General features: G+C 42.4%; 1 protein-coding gene and 1 long non-coding RNA gene across 9 annotated transcripts in view; one reads left to right on the top strand and one right to left on the bottom strand.

The window, feature by feature from the left end:
- The window catches only part of cadpsb (Ca2+-dependent activator protein for secretion b), a 74,367-nt gene continuing 50,988 nt past the window's right edge, over positions 1-23,379 (top strand). For 3 of the 8 annotated variants that reach the window (XM_019895757.1, XM_019895755.1, XM_019895756.1), the window contains exons 1-3: positions 498-1,129; positions 15,839-15,952; positions 19,190-19,522. In XM_019895757.1, coding sequence (XP_019751316.1) covers positions 797-1,129; positions 15,839-15,952; positions 19,190-19,522 — 780 coding nt within the window. In that variant the 5' untranslated portion in view covers positions 498-796. Of the gene's footprint in view, positions 1,130-15,838; positions 15,953-19,189; positions 19,523-23,379 lie in introns of all 8 variants that reach the window. The other 5 variants (XM_019895760.1, XM_019895759.1, XM_019895758.1 and 2 more) reach the window with 3 other exon arrangements.
- On the bottom strand, positions 13,256-16,572 carry LOC109531461 (uncharacterized). The gene is made up of 3 exons (XR_002171187.1): positions 16,562-16,572; positions 13,636-13,638; positions 13,256-13,327 (listed from the first exon to the last, which is right to left on the bottom strand). It is a non-coding gene; the product is annotated as an uncharacterized LOC109531461 (long non-coding RNA).

The raw sequence follows: 23,379 nt of genomic DNA, 5'->3' as shown, positions 1-23,379 counted from the left end.
AAATTTTTGTTTGGTGGTGTGATGTGAGTTTTTTCTTTTGTAAAATAAGCGCTGGGGAACACTGCTGAAATCGCCATGGAAACTTTTTGACATTGATCATGTTATGTCATGAAACATGCAGTTTTGTCTGTGCAGCTTGTACGGTTTCATTAGGATTCTATTTTCTGTCAGGGGATGTCATCCAAAGAGGTTAATTTGCCTCTTCTGATCTTTTTTTTTATTGATATGGCCCCAAAATAGGTTTCAGCATTACGCCCGCCGTGCATGCAGTGCCGTGCACTGCTCTGACTCTTAACTGGCCTGACCGTCAAAGCATTTCCTACACGGCAGCCATTTTAGGTGTACCGCCGCTGCCTCCAGGAAGCCGAGACGAGCATCATTCTCTACTCTCCGTTCAGGATCCGGGACAAATTCGCAAAGCGCATGCGAGAGGAAAACGTGGAGGAACGTCGCCTGCTTTTATTTCACGCCCTCCATCCCCCCTGGTTTAAGCCCCTCCCCTCCTTCCCCCCCTCGCATCCGCAGCAGGGACTGGCCAATAAAAGAGAGAAAACACGTAAGCATCGACGCGGGCTCGGCGCAAGCGGAGGATGCTCAGTGGGAAGCGGCAATCATCTCTCAGCACCGCTCGCACTGTTCACTTCCTCCCAAGCCACCGAGTGCAACCTGGGCCTCTCCACCGACCCGACCCCGACTCTCATTCATACTGCCGCCGCACTCGAGGTGAGGAGGGCGGGGGGACCTAATTAGGAAGGTCAGGCTCCTTTAGTAGGAAGGTCATCGCCTCAAGAGTAAGATGTTGGATCCGTCGTCCAGCGAGGAGGAGTCTGACGGGATAGTGGAGGAGGAGAGCAAAGAAGTGATGGCCCCTCAGGCCGGATCCCGCATCTCCCCGAGTAGGACCAGCGAGAGCTCCGGCGGACTTGCGCCCAGCAGCGGCCGCAGCAGCGCCCGACCGACCAGCCCGAGCCCGTCGGCCGCCAGCGAAGAGAAAGACGACCTGGAGAAGCTGCAGCGCGAGGAAGAGGAGCGCAAGAAGAAGCTGCAGCTTTATGTGTTTGTCATGCGATGCATCGCCTATCCGTTCAACGCCAAGCAGCCCACAGACATGGCGAGGCGACAACAGAAGGTAACCCCCCCCCCCTTCTCACTCTCCTCTTCTTCCTCCTATTCCTTTTCCTCCGCCGTGCAAGGGCATCGTTAAAAAGCACATGCTGCTGATACGCCTCCTCTTTCACATCGCAGATGTTGTCATTGATGACCTACATAAGATACAGTACGGATGTGTGTTGGGGGCGGGGGGTGGGGAGGGGGCGAAGGGGAGAAGGGCTATTGGGTAGCAGCAGGGAATACAGCACACCTCCGGTTTGTTTTTGGTGCAAGAAAAAAAAAATCCACAGAGCATGAGTGGGAGCATGATGATGAGGTAGCGCTCCAGGTATAGTGGAAAGGGAGGACACATGGTGCAGAGCTATACAGACAAGAGTGTTGCACATGCACAAAGCTCCACCGTGAGGTCACTTGTGCAGCCCAGAAAGCACATTCAGTGTGCAAAGGGATCGCCAGAACCAGAAGAAAGCATTTTGAATTGATACTTGTTGCCTTCAGCAAACGTAGAGTGGAAAATAGCAATGAATAAACCCCTCCTCTTCATCAGTTTGGCCTCCCAAGGTGACTTTTAGACTCAGACCTTTTGAGCTTTGGTCTTATTAAACTTCACCACCTTCAGATGGCGAGTTATTCCACATTCATTTCAATTTCTGAATGGCTTTTAAAAATCCATATATTTGTACCTATTACTCACGTGGTTCCAGGTTGCTGCTGTGCCTGCGATGATTGACGTCCTGACTCCATTCTGAGAAAAGTCACCACAGATGAACCTTGTGTTTACTTTTTTTTTTTTTCTTGCGCTGACATTCACACTATATATGCTGAATGTAAAATCCAATATCCTGAATGAAAATGTATCAATCTGCAGAAAAAGCATTCACCTCTCCTCAGGTCTTTTCCACACTGTAAACAACATCACAGAAATTGCAATTGTGGCTCTTTGTTTATATTTATCCCAACCGTCTTCTTTTAGAAACTTTATGGTCAACATTTTCCGCTGACTCATGTACAAGTGTATGTGGGAGGCTAAACCACGGTGTTTCCATTTATTATTATTTTTTTTTGTAGTCCCATTTGACAGAGGTTACCGACAGGCTAATGCATGCTTAGTGATGCACTTTTATATCTAGCAGCTCTGGCAGCCGCAATCCTTTGGGCTGTGGTTGAGCAAATACCTGAACAAACAATCCAATGTGCAAATCAACCAGACCAGAAAGTCTGTCGACAGTCAGGCTGCACAATTTCGTTTGATCCACATTTCAATGAATGTATTATTCATAAGGAATAATAGTCCTTGTGCAAGAATGAACGGGGGATAAGGCTTGCGAAGTTTCTGAAAATGTCAAAAATATGAAAGGAGAATAATTGCATGGCGCCCCGCAACAATCTCGGTATCAAAATGTAAGTCAATTATGTGGCATGCCATTGTTAAGCGGTCTTTTCAATGCAATTCAGTATTTGTCCAAAAGTAGCCGTCCTGCCTCGCATGTTCTTAAAAGCACATTCCTCACAGTGTAGTCCATGCAGCCTATTACATTAAGGCTATTATGGATTAGTCACAGAAATATGATGAAGCAAATTCATTTGTAATGAAACGACTCAAAGCCAAAACAAAACATATGGAGCGGCTCCATGGTAATCTGTTATTAGAGGGTCTGGCACACAGGCAGCAGTCAGTGATGGACTATCACAGAGAAACAGACCGGGCTTCAAAGGACGTCAGCCCCACCGCTGCGTCTTCAGCATGCCGCCGTAACCTTGTGAAAGGGCGACGTGCACAAAAGCGGCGAAATGGGCTTTCGATGGGCGGCGGAAAATATGTTTCCTCCTGGTAACTGAGTGGCGTCTTCCTGTAAGCTGCAGCGTGGCGCTGCTGCTGTTCGAATGTCCCTATTTTATCTGGTAACGCATGCTTACGTTCAAGCCTAATTGTCTCGGGACACGCTTAAACTAATTGCACAATCTACACGAAAGGATGCCGGGAGTAAATGATTGAGGTTATTGATGGACATGGATTAGGTTGGTGATTAATGTGATTGCGTGCCCATTATTTTAACTCCTGCGGGTTAGAGTCCTCCGTTTTTCATTGACATTAGGAAGCTCAGTGGAATTGGACAATGTCTAATAATAAAAAAATATCGTTCATTATTGGTCACATGAAGCATCGTAATGACTAAATCATTACGTGAATGTGCTTTGCAAAGCGTATTGTTTGCAAACACAATGATGAGTGCGGAACGAGCTTTGGTCCTATAGGACACTGTTGTGATGTCACTAGGAATATAACTCGTAAATGTTTCACTGAACGAGCAGGTTGCTGGAGTGAGATTCAGATCGATCAAGAACAAGACAAGAAATCATTTTTGGGGGGGGACTGGACTGCTGAGCAGTGCGTAAAACACAGTTTACAATGTAACTGTATTTATGAGTGTTGTAGGTGATGGATGACAGTGAAGGTCAAGTGATGAGTCAGGCTTCTGTTTCAATCTAGATCGCAACTATCTCAATATTGTGTGTACTGATCGCTGCAGTATTATTGAATTTTGTTGGGGGCATGAGTTTGAAATACAACATTTGAAGTCAACTTGCAGGAATGATGATTTTGTGCATCGTCTTCAGAGCTGTTGTTGTTATTTTGCCTTTTCCTATGTAACGCGTTATAACCCGGATTAGAGGTCTAACCCAGATCTTATTGTCCAGTCTCAATTCTCAAATTTTTTCAAACATTGTTTTTAAACTGCATCTGTAATTAAAACTAAAGAAACTATGACGTGCTTGAAAAATATACTAATGCATGAAGTATTGCAAATAAGTGCTTTCTGCCACATGCGACACAAACCAAAGTGGAGCAGAAAAGAGTTGACACATCTCCGCCATGTTTGATCCAGTAAATATGCTCAGAGCTGATCGCGATCGATCAGAAATTCATCCCGATCATAATCGGCATTACATAATCGCCCAAACCTACCTGCGCGTACGATTATGTCTGTCTGTCTACATGTGTGGCGAATATGTTCAAATAGTTTTTGCTTAAAGTGTTCTAACAACACCAACGATACCATTCGTTTTTGTGTGTTCGCATTAAGCCAGTTGAAGACAAAGTTGTGTGGTGGTTTGAAATACAGACTCATATGCTTATGAGAATCATAGATTATAGTGCACAGTATGAATGAATACATCACAAATAATTTTCGGATTTACTTTCCTCTCCCTAGTATGATTTGTTATTCCCGGAAGTTGGACTGACCCAATCATCTCCTAATAGAGCGCCTCTTGGCTCAGCACTTTCTAAAAGCATGCGGCCTCTCTGAGTAAGGGAGCCTCTCTGATGTGAATGTGAAGTAGAGTGAATTCAAATCAGTGCTACTTGGATGAAGGTTGCCTCTGCGGTGCTGAGCGCGGAAGAAAAGGATTTTGGCACTGCTTTCATGGCAACATTTGTCATTAGCTTGCTGTCATTAAGGCACAGTATGAGTAGTCAGTTCTCATTATCAAAAAAAAAAAAAAATTGAGTGAATCCGTCACTTGTCTTTGCGAATTCAAACATATTCTTTCGGAAATATTTTCCACACCTTGTTAAGAACTCCACTCTCATCATCAGCCACAACATTGAGCACACTTTGACCATTAGGTAAGTCGACATAATGCCAGACACCGTTCTTTGACAGTGGCAACCAAAAATTGAGCTTAATTACCTTTTGTAAAGGTCATTTTATTGTACTGTAAATGACTTTTGTTTAAGAATCACATTAGATTGTGAAAGTGGACCTAATATTGCGGCTAGTTGTCAAAATATGAAGAGACAAACAAACTGAGCCCGACGGTGTATCTTTTGTCACATCGGATCGAGATGAGACACTTCCATGAAAGATCGTGCAGAAGTGTTTTCTTTTAATAAATGCGTCAAAGGGAAAATTCACCAATCGTCTTTGCTGATTCATTTATCCCGTTTAAGTGATGTGATATATGAGTCAAGTTAAGCGTGGCATTTCGGCGAATGGATGAACGACAGCTAATATAGTAAAAGAGTGGAAGTAAGTGAGACGGAGGATAAAATGGCAAAACAGAAAGAGGCGACGTATAATACAATTCCATTAGCAGTGATCGTGTGAGTGAAACTGCTGCTGAAACAAAGAGAATTGCATGAAGGTGTAATAATGTTCCTTTTTGCCTGACACTTGAGATTTTCTGGGTTTGAATCTTGACTCAGGTCAGATTTCTCCCCCCATTCTAAAAACACGCATTGTAGGGTCATAAAAGAATCAAAGTTGTCCATACTTTAGTTGTGAGTATTACTTGTCCAGGGTGTATTTGGCCTCTCACCCACAAGTCAACTGGGCTCGGCTTACACGTGGCTAGGCCCTGTCACGATAATCGGCTTATCATTCGAGCGTTCAGGTTAGGGTATAAAACAAATTTAAAATGAATGCGATGCTATTTTACAAACTCAAGGCAAAAGTCAAACATGTGTGTCAATTTCTGTAATCCTTGCAAATATCTGGAATGCGATGCTATTTTACAAACTCAAGGCAAAAGTAAAACGTGTGTCAATTTCCGTAATCCTTGCAAAAATCTCTACCAAAATTTGAAATTGTCATGGGTAAGAAATAATAACTGATATTTTGCAAAAACTTTTTGGTCCCTTTTTTTTTTTGACAGTAACTTCAACAAATTATTAACCTTGTCAAAACAGCCTCCTTAGGTAAGCCGTAACTACAAAGTGGACACCCCAAGTTGAGATACTTGATCAACATTCAGTCGCAGTGCATTTTTCCGTCTCCTGTCAGCCAACTTGTTCGCCGCCAACTTGTTCGCTTGCTGTCTGAGGCGAGACTCACACACACACAAACCCAGAGACATGTGGCGCTACGCTAACAGGGTTGAAGCGGTGAGTTTTAGCGTACCCGAAGCTACGTTTTCCGACGGCTGTAGTTGTACAATCACAGAAAGTTAAAAGGCATAAATGGGAGTTAGTTCCCTAACCATATGCCACGGCAGCGTGGGAACATTTTGGATTCAAGACAGATGAACGCAGAGTGCCTGCCGACATCAATGATGTCGCGTTTGTATGATGAAAGTCGCAACGCGACAAACCTCAAAGTTCCTTGAAAACAATCATGCAAACCGGTTTCTTCAAATGGGAACCAAAAAAAAACATGGCAGGGCATGGAGGGCCGTCAATTTGCCAGCAACATTTAGAACGCCTCACGGCAGTGATGGCGATCCACTGGGGCTAGACGGGGCTGGAGCCACGTCAGAAATTTTCATAGCCCCACTTTAGCCCCCTAGCATTTTATTTGATGTTCTAAAATATATTTAGGACTTATTTTCTCATCCCCTATTTATTGGTCAAGCCGCCCTTTAGCCCTGGGAGAGAATCCTGGAACTGTCCCTGCTTCACAAATAGCACTACTTTTTTTTTCTTTAAGCAAAAGAGAGAGAACCATTTCAAGAAATGCTGCAGACTTTTGACAGGCAGTTCAAATTGCCCAAAAAAGTTACATTTCCCAAACAGCCATTGCAGCCTTGTACAACCAAGTAAAAGAGGACATTCCGAAGGCGATAAAAGACATCTCATTTTGTTCTGCCGCGACAGATGTGTGGTTGTATGTGTTATGCTAAGATTTGTTAAAGTCCAGTTTTTTTTTTTAAAGAGCCAAAGTCTGTTTCATTCATATTTTTTGTTGACCTAAATATATTTTATTACTCTACATTACAATGCTAATGTTCAACACTCTTGACAATCAAAAGTTAATTGCACTTAAAAAGGCTGCATTTGAAGTATCATGCTCTAATATCATAACATCAGTGGAAAAAAAAGGAAAAAAAATCTGTAAAATACATCATCTTTAAAAAAAAAAAAAAAAAAGTGTTATTGTGACAAGTCTACGTGTGGCCCTAAGGGAGATAAGCAGAAAGAAAAATCAATGAATGTAAGGTTCCTACAAATGCAATATTTATTTTCTTTTTAGAATTATAAATTATAATGGGCGGCTAAGCACTTTATATTCAGAACTAGAATATTTGTCAAACGATGTAAGCGCCATGGAGTGAGCACAATGCACAACACTCCATTTTGATATACTCCGGGGAAAAAAATGTCAGTTCCAATGCAACACCCGACCACAAAAATGTTCTATTTTGTTTTTTAAATGTCACCCCCCCCACACACACACACACACACTCCTCATACAGCGTTTATGAAAAGCGATTCTTACATTGTATGACTACGATAAGAATGTTATATAAAAAGAAAATGGTGGGGAGGTCATTATGCTGACAATTTGGCCCTGTAACAAACTAATTCAACTTCTTACCAGGTTCAACTGCAATTACATTGTATTGTTTCTTGCATAAAAATGTTCTCACTAGTTGTTTGAAGAAAAAAATTATTTTCTCGTCCAGGCACTTTTATTACTCTTCCTTCAGAGAAAAGAAGTTCGCAAGATGACGTTGGAACATGTAGATGGGCCTCCTGGGGCGTCACGGTGGTCGACTGGTTAGCACATCGGCTTCACAGTGCACAGGTGCAGGGTTCGATTCTGGCTCTGGCCTTTGTGTGTGGAGGTTACGTGTTTCCCCGTGCCCGCGTGGGTTTTCTCTGGGTACTCCTGTTTCCTCCCACATTCCGAAAACATGCATGGCAGGTCGATGCAACTCTCTGAATTGTCCCTCGGTGTGAGTGTGAGCGCGGATGGTAGTTTGTTTACGTGAGCCCTGCGATTGGCTGGCAACCGGTTCAGGGTGTCCCCGCCTACTGCCTGAAGAACGCTGGAATAGGCTCCAGCACGCCCGCGACCCTTGTGAGGATAAGCGGATTAGAAAATGGATGGATGGAAGGATGGTTGGGGCTCCTAAAGAGTCACATGAGAGAGCGAGTCAGTAAAAGGGAGCTCATGTGGAATGATTTGCATTATTAGGTAAGAGCTTTAAATTGAGTTCTGTCTGCAAAAGGGCATCCTTTGACAATAAAAGAGGCTTTGCAGTCAAGGTCAAAAGTGGGTTTGGAATGATTTAGCATCATTAGTGAATAGTGACGGATTGTTCATCTGCGCTTGGATGTGTTTGAGGAAGAGTGTAAGCCTAAAAGCAGCAAAAGTTTTAATCCTTGACCTCCAGTTTGTGCGGGCATGGCTCATCATCATACTTTACAAATATTTCGCTTCCAACTCTGCCAGCGGTAGATGAACTTTTGCCTTCATGATTCAGGTGATAAAACAGCAGTAGCTGATGAATTGAACACACCGGGACACTGTTGTTAGTAGAAAAAAAGCAATCGAAATGAAAATGTTGCCCCGGGGAGCTTTCTGCAGGACAATTTAGGATTTGGTGTTTCTCTTTTCATCCCTCACACAACCTGCAAGTGCATCTGGGCGCCGGCTCGAATGCTGCAGCTCACATTCTGGCGTTCGCTCTGCACTGGTTGATTTCTATTTCCGTTGCGCACGTGTTAATTAAACCTTTATGTCCCAGCAGAGCCCACGTGTTCCTGAATGTTAGACGTCGGCTGCAATGTTTTTTTTTTTTTTCCCCCTGCCCAACCTTGACACGCTGACAAGAATAAAACATTGTTTCATGATTGAGCAAATCCACAAAGCTTAAAAGGACCTTAAGGTCAGTTAGTATGTCCGTCCTGACTGATTAATCCGCACTCTCCTGTCAATCTTCCTCTCGAAATTGTGACTGTATACAAAACCTAATCTCGTGTTCTTAGTATAGATCATCAACAAAGAGAGGGAAACCATGCTGTTTACTGCACTGTGATGAATGGATGATGCCATGGCAACATGCCGCTTGAAATGTACAATGTGTCGCGTGTGTTGTACAAGACCACCACAAGCATTTCGCATACTCACTTAGGAAAAATACAGTAGCCACATTGTCTTGTGAATTTAGAGGCAGATGGGTTCATAGGAAGGCTTGCGGCTTCGGAGTTTCATATGCATGACACGGATACAAATTGTTGTTGGTCTCCGTGTGCCCTGCGATTGGCTGGCAACTGGTTTAGGGTGTCCCTTGCCTACTGCCTGAAGATAGCTGGGATAGGCTCCAGCACCCCCCGCGACCCTTGTGAGGATAAAGCGGCTCGGAAAATGGATGGATGGATGGATGAAATGTTTGGGAAGGACTAGCCAAAGGAAGTGCGTTTAGTTCAGAATCTGCATAAAGCCAATTTTTTTTCTGGATTTCCAACTCGTTTCTATGAACTTTTATGGAAATTTTTAACGCGCGCATCTTTCAGTCACATACAGAAGGTGGGTGTCTGCGAAGTAATTGAGTGCTGATCCTAATAAGGATTGGTCTTGGTTGAAGTCTGCCCTTGACCCGAAGGCATTCGAGCAACTATGTGACATGCAAATTATAAGATACCAAAGTCATCATTTATCTGCAACCTGAATTCTTTATGAATTCCATCTTTTCACTGATGATTCTCAGTAAAAATGTTAAAAAGGGACACGACTGCAATTGGCACACGGCAATAAAAGAAACTGAGTGCGTAAACAAGATGTTTGTGCTGATAATTTATCCATGACATAAATGTGCAAAATCAACGTGTGATTATGAAGGGCGCCAAAGAAGTGGCCTTCCTTCCCGTGTGAAATGATCTTTTGTCTAACTGCAGTAATTGCTTTGATAAAATTAAGTCTTCTGATGAATGTGTGAGAACGTGCGTCATTCTTTTGTGCATTTTGCCTCAAGCTGGAATCATCTTTGCAACTGCTGCCTTCCCTTTCCTCGTCATAAATGTCATGTCAGAATAAAATAGTTTTTGTACTTCACGATGACGCTAATGGCCACTATCACAAGCGGCGAGATATTCACCCAAGTTATGTGACGTGAAACATTACTTTTATTTAAAGGCAGAGGATAGAGATGACCAAGCTGTGCAGGAATCATGACTGCAGTCTGTGTTCACACTTAGCTGCCAGGCTTCTGACCAAAAAAAAAAAAACATGAGCTGGAATGTGATTGGTTAATTCTGAACATAGCCTCATCCGGGCTTATAAGGGGGTGTGCACATTTTTGCAATCCCATTATCTCAATTTATTGTACATGTTAAAGGTCACTTTACAGGTTGAAAAAAATGAAATGATGGGTCCGTCTCAGTCCATCTCATTTTTTTCTGATCACAAGCCTGGCATTTGAATAAACCTTCTAAATGTCCAACCCAGTTTTATTATTTTAAAATGATGCTTTTATAAGACCTTCATTAGGTAACATAGCTAAGGGATGTCAGACGTTAACAAACACCCAATGTGGGGTTCTAATATACTGTAAATATTTTAAATCATAAAGTCATCTGCAACCTCTTGATGTCCTTCCCCCAGACAGTTTTGATAGCTCCGTTTTGCCACGACCTTTTCAAAGTGCCCTGCTGATCTCAGTCTGTAAACCACGGGAAGTTCACATGTCCATGTCATTTATGTCATAGTTGTGTAAGGGCTCATTTTCTGCTCGCTAACTGCATGACTGAAGGCCGGGGCCGAGCAGGATTGGTGCTGTGAGGGAGTGGGTGGTGTGATAATGGATGTCTGCGACGAGAAACGGCTTAGCTGGTGGTGAACATCGTGTTCTCTTGTGAGCTTCGGCGGCGCCACAACTTGTGGTATGACAGCGCAGCGGAGGATGTGGACACGCGACCTGCTTGCTGTGTGTCTGCAGAGCACACACCTGGCTGTTTGCTGACCCTGACGAGTGCCGTTTACTCACACAATACTGCATTTGTGTGTCTTTTGCTGCAAATGAACGTGAACGCGTCTGCCCAGGGGAGAAGAATAGCCTGAGCACCTGTCTTTGCGTTTCTGTAGTTCTGTGACCACAATGGCTTCATGGCAGTGGGTTTGCTGTATTTGACTTTGTGCAGCTGTCATGTACTCGCGCTGTTTGCGCACATGCCTCGCGTGGATCGTGACTGATGCGCTTTGTGTTGAAAACCAAGAAAGGAATCAAAGGCAGCCGGAATGTGAGCAATAATGTGGATTCAGAATGTTGTCCAAACTCTCTTCTCTTTTAGAGTTCTTTTGAAACTTTATACTTTTCAGTCCGAACAAAGCTTCACTCAAGTTGGACTACAGTATGTAGTCTCAAAGCTGCTAGCAAGATCTGAACGTAGCTTCACTTCACCCTCACAAACGCCCACCCAGCCACACCCCCCCACGCGTCTTTGCCCAAAGAACCGCCCCCAGGCATGCGACATTACAAACATGACTTCATGACGGAGTACCGCTGAACACGAAATGCTTCCGGTTTGATGTTTTTGGGGTAAACACTCAAACCAGATGAGAATGGTCACGCAGATTTTTGCAGTCACATGTGCACCATCCAACACCTTTTTCAACACCTTTCTTTTCTTTTTCAACACAACACAGCAAACTCTTCTTTTAATTGACCTTTGTAAGGTCAAACTTTTCAATACAACTCTTGTTTTCAATCTCATTCAGCCATATCGAATGTCGTGATGAATAATTAATCTCGCTGTGGATATTGACTTTTATCTCCAGTGTATATTATGAGGCAATAGTTTGAGATGAAGTTGGTTGTGTATCATTTATCGAGTTTTCTAGAAAGCTTTATGGTTGTATTTCCCGCCCAGGTTCCTGCTATCTTGCCGGCCCTTAATTCATTTTATTGTCGAATTAAATTTGCACCTACTTCTGTGAAACACCACACAAATAAATGAAACTTGATGGACAGACTATACAAACTAAACTGCAGCCTCTTAATTTAGGAAAACGCCGTCAACTTTCAATGCGATGTAACTTCAAGTGGAAGCTTACTATAAGTATAATTCAACACATGACAACACCCGGGCTGGGTTATACGCTTTAGTCATTTAGATAATTTATCCACTCGTTCAAAGCGTTGCAAGGACAACTATGTCATGCGCAATATAAAAGATAAATTGATAAGCACCTAGGGTTGGATTAAGGCGCACGGGACGGTGCACCGTTCAATTTAATTTGCTTCTGCATCCAATTTCCAAAAAAAAAAAAAAAAAAAATCATATGCAGATGTCAAATAGAATAAGCACCACCTTCGGCTGCTTACCCTTCCGCTGAAGGGATGGCGTGAAATTACACGAACGTACACTATCGACTGTACCTGTGGATAATTTAATTCAAATGTGACTAAATGTTCAAAATAGGTCATGGTGACTCACGTAGTCACAAACAGCATCTGGGCGAAGACATCCAGTCAAGTAGTTTTGTAGAGTAATAAAGTTTCCTTCCATGCATAATGCCCTTGCCTGGCTTCTCTATTGATACTCGGGGGGTGATTAATGTTTACTTCACTGCTGCAAATGAATCATTGCGCCCTGCCTGCTGCAATCTTGATAACAGCCATAGAGAGGGAATCAATATGCGCCAAGTAGGGAAAATATGTCTTGGGAATGTGGAATCAGATGAAAACGTAGGCGCTTTCCCTCGCTCATCAATATGGTCACTAATCAGTGCAGCTCCCCAATCAGCAGTCTTTTGCTTTTGTACAGGCGATGTTTGATCATGTTGCTACAGAGATTAATAGTCTGTCAACGGCCAAGTCACGAAAGGGCCAAAGCTAATGATTACATTAAAAAAAAAAAAAAAAGTTCCATATTTTAAGGATTTATTTTAATGTCATTTACACAGCCCGCGGAGAAAGTCAAAGCAACTAACCACTTCGGCTGACTGCTGAACGACTCTTTTGACTCATATTAGGTCGCTTTGGGAATTGTTTTGCACAAAAATGTTTACCTTATTTTGGAAGCCAACGATCATTAACCGGCAATCTGCTGCCTCAACCAGCTAAGAGCAACATTTCTTACACATTGAGGCCTTTAAAATGGTGGAGAATGGCAGTTATTCTGCCAGTTGCCGTATTTACGGTTCAACCCAGCCAAATAACGTTTTGGAACCCTAACTGTAATCCACTCTGGTTTGTGATTGCACTGCAGTGTGTGTTGTTGGCATAACATTACCTTCATCATACTTTATTAGTGTAGTTGCGGCACACCGTGTGAATTTACAGTGAATATTAACTAGGGTCCGATCGATTAATCAGCCGATATTAGCTCTTTTAAATTGGGCAAAAAACGTTTTTCCTCCCAATTTTAGCCTTTTTAAAATTTTTGATTTATTAATTTTATTTGAATACCGTATTTTCCGCACTTAAAGGCGCGCCTAAAAGCCTTCCGTTTTCTTACAAGCTCACAGCGCACCTTAAAATCCGATGCGCCCTCTCGCCCATCGTTAGCTGGGCGACAGGCTTCAGCTCACTCGTGACAATAATGAGAATGATCCAGAAAATGAATGGATGGAGTTGTTAGTATTATGGCAGTGTCTCAAAAAATCCATCCTATGATTAGCTTTGCTGCTGACAGATTATGGATCATTCTCATTTTTTTTTATTTTTAATTAATTAATTTATTTTTTAAACCAGACCGGTTGGTGGGTGGTGACAGGCACGCAGATGTTATCGAGATTGCCTCACAGGCACATGATATGGAATGCTTTTCCATCTTCCTCCCACACCAAAGTCTGTCACTTGCTAGCACATACACACACACACACACACACACACACGCGCGCGCGCACACACACACACATATATATATATATATATATATACACACACACACACACACACACACACACACACTGTGCTTGTATGGCATACACAACAGCTTGAAGTGTAGACGACATTTGTCACAGGGAGATGGTCGCTCGATTGACTTTTGGGTCACTGACTCTGTTAGCACGTGTGAAATCAATTCAAGGACATTTCGACTTGAATGAGGTCAAACAAAGGGGAGAAGAGATCAGAGGCGCATATTATTTTAATTAGGTTCTTTATGCGCCTATAAAATATCTCAACATTGAAGAAAAAGTGAAGTGCCTGCATTCATTTGATCACTCTTTAAATAATATTATTTTAGCAAGTGAATTATGTAGTCGGCGGCCCGGTGGTCGACGGGTTAGCGCGTTTCCTCCCATGTTCCAAAAACAATGCATGGCCGGTTCATGGAGCACTCAAATTGTCCCGAGGCATGAGTGTGAGCGCGGATGGTTGTTCATCTGTGTGTGCCCTGCGATTGGCTGGCATGCAGTTTATGGTGTGGCCCGCCTACTACCCGAAGACAGCTGGGATAGGCTCCAGCACGCGGCGCAACCCTTGTGAGGATAAGCGGATCAGAAAATGGATGGATGGATGAATTATGTAGCACATTGCTAATGTCCAATATGCAAACCTCTTTTTACTCCAAGCCATCCAGTGTTTCCCAACATTTATCGATTCAAGGCGCATGTTTTACATGAGAAAAACAATACACCAGCCACCAAATAATAATGTCTCAAAAGTATATATCTGAATTTTTCTGAAATCTTCGGTGAATAGCCACAGGTGGATAAAGACTTTAATTCAGGGGTCACCGGCCTTTTTGAAAGTGAGAGCTACTTCTCTGGGACTGATAATGCGAAGGGAAGTTTGATCCACACTGAATGAACTGTTAATGTTTACACTTTCAAATCACTTTTAAAACATCCTTGAAGATTACAATGTCCCATCACCCGTGAGCTATTTTTAATGTCATGTGGTCGGTCCTTGGTTGCGACCTGGTGCCTTGCACGTTGGTGACCTCTGAGTTAATTGTACCTTCTGCCATCTGGAGGAAGAGCGTTGAATTGTTCTGCCTGCCACTATACATCGCTGGCATATAGATAGATAACCAAAGATATATAACTTGTAGTAAATGCATACCGGTAATCATTTTTGGACCAGTTAAGTGAGATTCCCATTTTCCATGGTAATTCTGATGATCTGTCATCCAAAACTGTCTGGTTCCTGAAATGGCTTCCTTACGTAAATTTGTCTGCTGCTACAAGTTAAAAAATAAAAAAATCTCACAGAGCTCTTGTGAAGTTTGATCAAACTTTAATGAAGAATTTCATTTCCAGATGCTACAAAGACAACTTGTTTGTGCAACAGAGTTTAGAAAAGATGAATCGATACCACTAAGGTTCTATTTCAGTGTTATCAGTGTACCGCATTCTTGTTTCCGGACGGTGACCTACAATATCCATTGAAGCAACTCTCCTCTCAAGGAGGTGTTGGGGGGCGGCACGGGTGTGATCATAGTGGAAGAAGTGTGCAACATTTGGAGTTTTATTCATGAGGGATGATAGAAAAAAAACAACGATTTTAAGATTGACTGCTGGTGAGTGTGGCTGCGCTGCTGCAGGCTTTACATCACAGCAGTGGCGGCAAAGGCGAAGCAGAGCCGTAAACCAAAGCTCTCGATATAACACTCAATCTTTCCTCCCGCTTGCACCTGAGGTCATGACCTGCGCCTGGTGCCTGAAAGAAGGAGATTGCGGATCCAATCAACCAAGACGGGCTGTTTTGCTATCTGTCCGGGTGATGTCTTTTGGATGCAGAGAGATTTGGTAGCGTGTCATTGAGCTTTTTCTACTTTCTGCCGGGAGCTGCCTCTTGGTGTATTTTGTGGGTACACATTAGCTCCTGTCTTGAAAGATGCAGACTGGCAGAGCTTGTCAAGCCAAATGTGGATGATGTTTGGTGGATTCCATCTCCCAGCTGGCCTGGGAGTGCTGAGCCAAGTTCTGGTCTGACAAGAACATATAAAAAGTTGCCGGATTGCATTGTTTCAGCTAATGTGCACCCATTTGGATAGTGTTGTTTAATCTCGCCTTAAAGCCGCCTTGTCCTTTGTGTATCCTTGCCCCAACAGATAACCAAGCAGCAGCTTCAGCAGACCAAGGATCGCTTCCAGGCCTTCCTGAACGGCGACACGCAAATTGTGGCCGATGAAGCCTTCATCAACGCCGTGCAGAGCTACTATGAGGTACCAGCACACCATCATCACAGCAGCGCACGCTCAATCACAGCCATTTTTTTTTCCCCACAGAGCAGAGACTGGGTGACTTTCTGAATTCATCACTGACTCAATACATGTCCATATAAATTTCTACTGATTGTGGAAGTGCAAAAAAAAAATGTGGCTGGCTTCAGCAATTTCGCCTGTCAATGAGTCAAGCCGCGTGGTTTTTGGGCGATAAATCCAAGCCCCCCAACCACGCAGAACTGCTCCCGTTTCCATGTCAAAATGCTGAAATCTACGCGGCTGAGTGACAAAATGGTGGCTGAGGTTTCTCACTGTGCAGCTTATGAGTCAGACCATGTGGCTGACACAGCCGTCTTTCCAAGCCTCACCCTCTTCAATCCACATAATGAAGCAAGTCATGATTATTACCGTGCATGCTGGAGACATGACAGATCGCGGCTTTTAAAGGTCAATTCTTTAATGGGAAAAAAAACAACAACAAAAAAAAACAAAAAACAAGCAAAGGCATAATGCAAAAACTGCTGATAACTCATTTGACAGTCTGTAGATGGCCATAGAGGTTAATTATAGCTTCACCTCCATGTGAAGGACGGATGTAATGTGCTACACTGTATGTTCATGTAAATGAGGGTGAGGGATAGATAGATAGCATACATACATGCATACATACATACATGAACAGGTGAAAAAAACAAGCTGACAAATCAGTGCTGTCCAGCCAATCATGGTACCGATATGAACACAAAGACGGAAGATTGTTGCCATGGGTTAAGTCGACAATTTACACAAGGCGATCCCAGCGCAAGATACACGTTCCCAATCAAATCAAATGAAAATGTTGCGCCAAAACGAAGACATGACAACTTTTGATGAAGAGGAGAGATTTACCAAGCAAAGGTACAGAAAAGGTTGTGCCGTTTACACTGTGCATTGGGTTTGTGATTAGATCTTACGACTGTTTACTGTTGCATGAAAGACACCCTCATTCAAATGCCTGTTTTTTTGTCACATTGAGAAAAATATATATACCAAGAGAAATCATATCTTTTATTTCCCACCATTCATCAATCCCAGCGTTTTCCTGGATTTTGACTGATTTTGCCAGGCCCACAGAATATTTGGTTCTAATGCTATTTAAACATGGAGCCTACCAAAATAAAGTTTGGACTCTCTTCTTTCGGCAGAAAAAAAAATTGTTTCTATCTTTTTCCATTCTTCAGCAATCGGCATTACAAAATGGCGAAGTTTCATGGAAATGGCGATTCCTGGGCAAAAAAACGGAGAAAAAGAGCTTTTTGTAAAAGCATGCGTTTCAAGCATGTGAGGCACCACTGCCACCTACTGGTCGCTTTTTTACACAATTTACAAGGCAAACGGCTTATTCTCATTCACAGATTGCATCAGACCCTCCTCCTCTCTATGACGCAAAAAAAAAAGACTTAGACGTATCAGTACGTCCTTGGTAGGCGGGGCCTAATTTTAAAAAGACGTACAAGTACGTCTTGTGGAATGAAAGAATTAATGCTTACTTATAATCTGCATTTTGGGGGAGGAAATAATCTTTTCGAGAGGGGAAGGGGATTAGGTCGATTTTCTTATATTCATACTGTGATTTAAACCATTTCAATTTTTGGTTGACTTCCTCTTCCTCATTCCTGCGCCACTCACCTGTGCCATGTTTAGTCCCACTGGGTTTAAAAAAAACACAAAAAACAAAGAGATGCCCATCAATTTGCTTTGGTGTCGAGCTGCGCTGCAGTTGTGAGGTCTTTTAAAATGGTGCTAACCTTATTCCGCTGCGCGAGAGAGGCAAAAGATTACCAACATGCTGTCATTATGATTCAGCACCGTTCGGCACCTTTACAAAATATTACCGCCGTAAAAAGACTGAATTTTTCATGACGTTTTTTTGCATTGGAGCGTAATGGACTGTGCGGGTGCACTCACTCACGGGCTGCTACCACGCACAAAAAAAAAAAAAAAAAAAAAAAAAGGATATGGAGTACAATCATCATATGTTACGTTGCTCAAGAGCGTTTTTTTCCCCCCCATCGCAAATTGAATTGCTCCTGGTGATTGACAAAATTCTTTCAGTGGGTGTAGGTGTTCTATTTTACTGCACGAATGAGTGGGAGACACAAGAATTAATTAAATCATTGATTTTACTAAAGACTCGTGTGCCTTTAAAAGCCTCTCTCGGCACGAATCAATGGCACCAAAGCTTTGTTGTTTGTATATGACCGCCGTGTACCAAATGGCCCGCACGGTTACTTTTCAGCCACATCGGACGCTGAGAACAAATTGTGACAGTCCTAATGACAAAGCGGTGGGCTTCGTTGTTTCATTGGCGCTGTCATCTTGTTCTGTCACTGTCAGGCTGTCAGTAGTCGGCGGCCATGTTGCTGAACGTCCCTGCGTGTCGTCTATAAAATTGGGTTACTTGTTAACAGCTAGAACAACTACCGGTAAATGTACAATGTAGAGTCCAGGGATGTCAATCTCATTATTGACGTGAGCCATCTCGTAGATCTGATTTCTCTCAGAGGGTGAGTGTATGTTATTAGATTAGTGTAAAAAGCCCTTTCAATTGATTGTTATACAGGCCACTGGGCTAACGATAAATATTCAAATTCCAAAATTGTTAACGACTGAATTTTAAATCAGGAGCAATGGAAAATTTTGGCATGCAAATATGTAGGTGTACAACTATTGTTAGGTTTACGTTGAAAGAAGAAAAAACTTGATGTATCTGTTAAAAGCAAAAAAAAAAAAAAAAGCAATTTTGTTACAGAGTTTCAGCCAAAAGGAAGAAACCAAGGGAGAAACATGAAGTCCACACTTTATGTGCTTTAGTGGGCAACATTTTATGATGACGTGACTTTCATTTGGCCCGGGGGGGCCTAGAATGTGATATCTGTGTTGTAGACGATCAAAGTGTGTCCTCCTCGTCATCCTTCAGCATCTCTTCTGTATTAACATGTGCAAGTGGGTGAAAGCACAATTGAAAGTCTCGTGTCCCGAAAATAGCCAAGCTGGTAAATTGCAATTTACACTTTGCCAATTGTTGCATGAAATTAAGTTTGATGAAAAAGCCCTATCCTTAGGGACAAAATGATACACGGGGGGGGGGGGTCATATTCCAACGGAGGAGCAATGTAATGACTGTACACTCCGCTATTCAGCTCACTGCAGTAACCATTAATCCTACATACTTATCTGCTGTCTCTTACAACAAAGGTGTTCTTAAAGAGCGACCGTGTGGCTAAAATGGTCCAGAGCGGCGGCTTCTCAGCGAGCGACTTCAGGGATGTGTTCAAGAGGCACATCGAGAAGCGTGTCCGCAGCCTCCCGGAGATCGACGGCCTGAGCAAGGAGACGGTGCTCAGCTCCTGGATGGCGAAGTTTGACACCATCTACCGCGGCGACGAGGATCCGCGCAAGGCGCAACAGCGTATGACGGCCAGCGCCGCCTCCGAGCTCATCCTGAGCAAGGACCAGCTGTACGAGATGTTCCAGAATATCCTGGGTATCAAAAAATTTGAGCACCAGCTTCTTTACCAAGCTTGCCAGGTACGTTTAAGCTCCAATTATACAAGAAGTTAATTTCCACCACATTCATAAACACATGAATGCTGTCTGTCATGGAATACCTTGAGAACATTATCCGCAACCCCGTCGCACATGTTTGTGAGTAACAGTGATGGTGATGCATTCGGCCTTATCTCAATTTCAACATCAGCGATGTCTACTCAAGGAACTTTGCACTGCCACACTCCAGTAGTCTAAGAAGAGTGGAGACTGTTGTACCGTGGTTGCAAGGGGTGGGGGGGCAACTTCTTGTTTTATTTCATTTTATATTCCACATCCATAAAGTTTTTATACTGTACGTGTATAAAAAACAAAATGGTGACCTCACAGTTGCTTAACTGGAAAGAGCGTAGCTCGTCATTTGGCCGCCCGAGGCAAACCCAGTCATGGGGCCCTCCACATCTTTTCAAATCTGTTACTATGATCTGACAGTTTAAGTCACTCTAGTTAAATCACCATTTTTATAAATTCCCTTTCTCCTGTCCAGTGAATATTTATCACCAAATATTTAGAATATTGTCCATCAGCAACTAAAAAGTGTGAATTTGAGAGGATTCTCCTCTCTTTCCTGTGCTAGATTAACAATACCAGCCAATTCTAGACCAAGTCTGAAAAGACGTTTAAAAACGTCTTTGGGAGTGAATGAGTTAAGTCCTTACAATTCTTGGAAAGACCTATTATCCAACAGGTGAACCATATTGATGCTTTTTATTGTGACTGATAAGAACATTAATCAACATTTAATATATACTGTACATATTATTAAATATGTATATATTATACATTTTGAGCAGTCTACGTGATGAAAACCATCACTCTCCACTTGCTCTTCACTGTATTGTCCTTGGCTGACATTGACAGCAGTACTTAATACATAAAAGCGTCTAGCTTTTGCTGTTGACGGTTATGCACATTTTTGATCGTGAAAAAGGTTGAAACCCTTTTGCAGTTTTGATTTGGGGGGCTGGGGGAGTTGGATTTCCTTTGACTTTATCATCTCTTCTGCTCCACAAGTCAAAAAGTTCATTTTGCTGCTTCCTTCTTGAATCAAGTCCACACATGTGCAGTAAGATGGAGTAGTTCACTGTATGAAAAAGGAAGGGGGATCATTGAATTAAAATCATGGCAGATTAGCACTTAAACGTTTATTTAAGCGCGTGAATAAGGATTAAAACATGACTAATGGCTTTTAATTGAATTGCTTTCATGAGACGTTTTGGGGACCCTGAAATCGATCATCTTTGTGGAAATCTCCAAATACAGTCAATTGAATGTTATTTGACAAATCTTCTCACAACGTATTGGTGTGTCCCCGCGTGCTGTTATTTTTATATGTGACTAATCAATTTAAAGTGTTGAAAATATCTTGAGAACAAATTTAATAACCTGCGACTGGCTGGCAACCAGTTCAGGGTGTCCCCCGCCTACTGCCCCCACACAGCTGGGATCTGCTCTGGCACGCCCGCGACCCTCGTGAGGATAAGCGGATTCGAAAATGGATGGCTGCATGAAAATCTGATAACTCTCTTGAACATAAACTGCTTGAGAAATGTCATAAAACTCTCGTTTTTCCACTAATGCATAATAATGCATCCCTGAAATTGCCCCATCACAACTTCCAAACCGTTTTAACTTGTTTAATAATTAGAATAGCATCTCTCATTGCCATCGCAACTTTGACTCACGACACTAAAGTACTACTAACCACTTTGGTGAGCTATAAAATTGGTACCGTGAACCATGAACGCTCCCACAATGTGTTAGCTTAAGTGCTAGCTTACGCAATGTTTGTACAAACTTTGCCACACATGAAAAAGCATGGCATTGTTTATTTCAAGACATGATGTTACAACACACAAACCGTCCTCTTTGCATTTAGCACCGACATTTATTAGCTTGGCCTCTTTAGCTTCTGGTCATGTCTTTGTAGCACACCCACGCTCATTTACGACTGGTGATTTGTGTTTGCCTGGGTGCATTCAAAGTAGACTGCAAATCACTTTTGAGGGAGCCCTAAAGCAAATTATAAGAATAACAAATCCCTTACTGTTGCTTTAATTTGTCAACTATCTGTATCTGGTAATGTCCAATTCTTCACTCTTGGGGGGAGATATGTTGAGATTACAGACTGGGGACTTATGTCACATATAACTCTTTTATCCTGCTGTCGTTTCTGCTTTACGGCTCTCTGTGGGAATGTTAAAAGCAGCACTAATGTATTCCTTCTTCAGCAGCGCGATTAAAAGTCTCATCACGGCTGTATTTAGAAGAAACCTCTGGCGCTCTTGCACATGTTTATTTAACGCATCAAAACCTACCGCTTGATAACGCCAGCAGGTCAATGAGGCTTAAAAGTTAATAAATCAATCCGAATGTCCTGTGAGCGTTGCCGTTGCTGAAGAAATCAAACAAATCGCTCACTATTGTCCGAACGTCTTGTTTGGATGAGATCAATACGGGGCTCTGTTCCTCAGTGGGCTTCATTAACTTGATGTTTCTACTGCTGCGCTGTGAGACATTTCCATAACCTCTTTTCGAATGCCTTTGATGATGCTTAACCTAGTTTGGATGAGCTACCAGCAAAGTTGATAGTATGAGGTCACAAATCTGCATCCAGAACATCCGCAAAGGCTCCACAGAGTAACACCGGGACCTGTCAATATGAGAAAGCTGAAGTAGTGAACATAGTTAATTCACCCTTGGAAGTACTTCCCATTTCCAATTGTGAAAATCGATAAATGGAACAGAATTTACATTCAAAAAAAACAATTTAAAACGTCTCTTACTAGATGCTTACCCCTGCTTTTTTTTTACATGCGTATTCTTAATCCATTTGCAGCCGTAATGAATATATTAGACCCGTCTAATGACGACTTTCAGCATCCCCTCAGTAAGCAACCAGTCGCTATCAATTGTCCCTGCCTGCTAAATGATAAAATCCTCACTAGGAGGCAATTTCGTCAGCGCGGCTCACAGCTGCTGGGATTTAATGGAACGGTTTGGTAGATTGTATGGGATTCAGAGGCCATCAGGGGTTTATTATCATTGGGGATTTACATTTTTTTTTTTTTTTTTTTTGCACCCAAATAGCGGAGAGGAAGGAGCTGTCTGGATTTCTGCAGGATGCTCGACTAGTGTGATCACTGGCCGTGACACTATTTGTGGCTCCCTTTTTCTTTTCCTGTGCTGCGTTGCCACCAAGGACAACCAAACATAGCCTGAAATAGACACGATGCTCACTGGACACCCCACACAAAGTATTAAGTACACCGTATGTTTACAATCTCAGTGGATCTATCTGCCGTTTGTAAAATTAGCCCTTTTCAAGACTAAACTCCAATATTACTCACAATAAGAAGCCTGCAATAAATTAACATGACAGACAATGAAAATTAAAGCTGAACTGATTATAATCTTTATAATGGAGGAAAAAAAAGAAAGAATGTCCGATGTTTCCTTTTCCTCGCACTTTCTATAAATTACCGGTAAGTACACCACAAATCACATCAATGTTGTTGGACTATGGCAAATTATCTTGGCGCTTGAATTGTCGTACATAAAATAGTCTAAATCATGTAAAAAAAAAAAAAAAAAAAAAAATCACATAAAATAATATCTACCACTTTTACTACTACTAAGAGATAGGTCAATCTGGTACCAGTCGACTCTTTTTTTCCTCTATTTAGTATTTTCACGTGCAAACTTTCTAATCAGCAGCTTTAAGTGTTTTAATAATCAATATTTATGCTCTCACTTCCTCAGCAGAACGTTTCCCCATTCTTAAGGTGATTAAATGAGTCAGACCCTGAGAGCCATCGTGAGGCCCTGGCTCGTTAAAA

The sequence above is a fragment of the Hippocampus comes genome, unplaced genomic scaffold (genome assembly GCF_001891065.2).
Source record: "Hippocampus comes isolate QL1 unplaced genomic scaffold, H_comes_QL1_v1.1 scaffold420, whole genome shotgun sequence".
In the NCBI taxonomy this organism is placed as follows: domain Eukaryota; kingdom Metazoa; phylum Chordata; class Actinopteri; order Syngnathiformes; family Syngnathidae; genus Hippocampus; species Hippocampus comes.
Note: the sequence above shows the minus strand (reverse complement) of the source record. Positions and strands in the feature narration are given on the sequence as shown.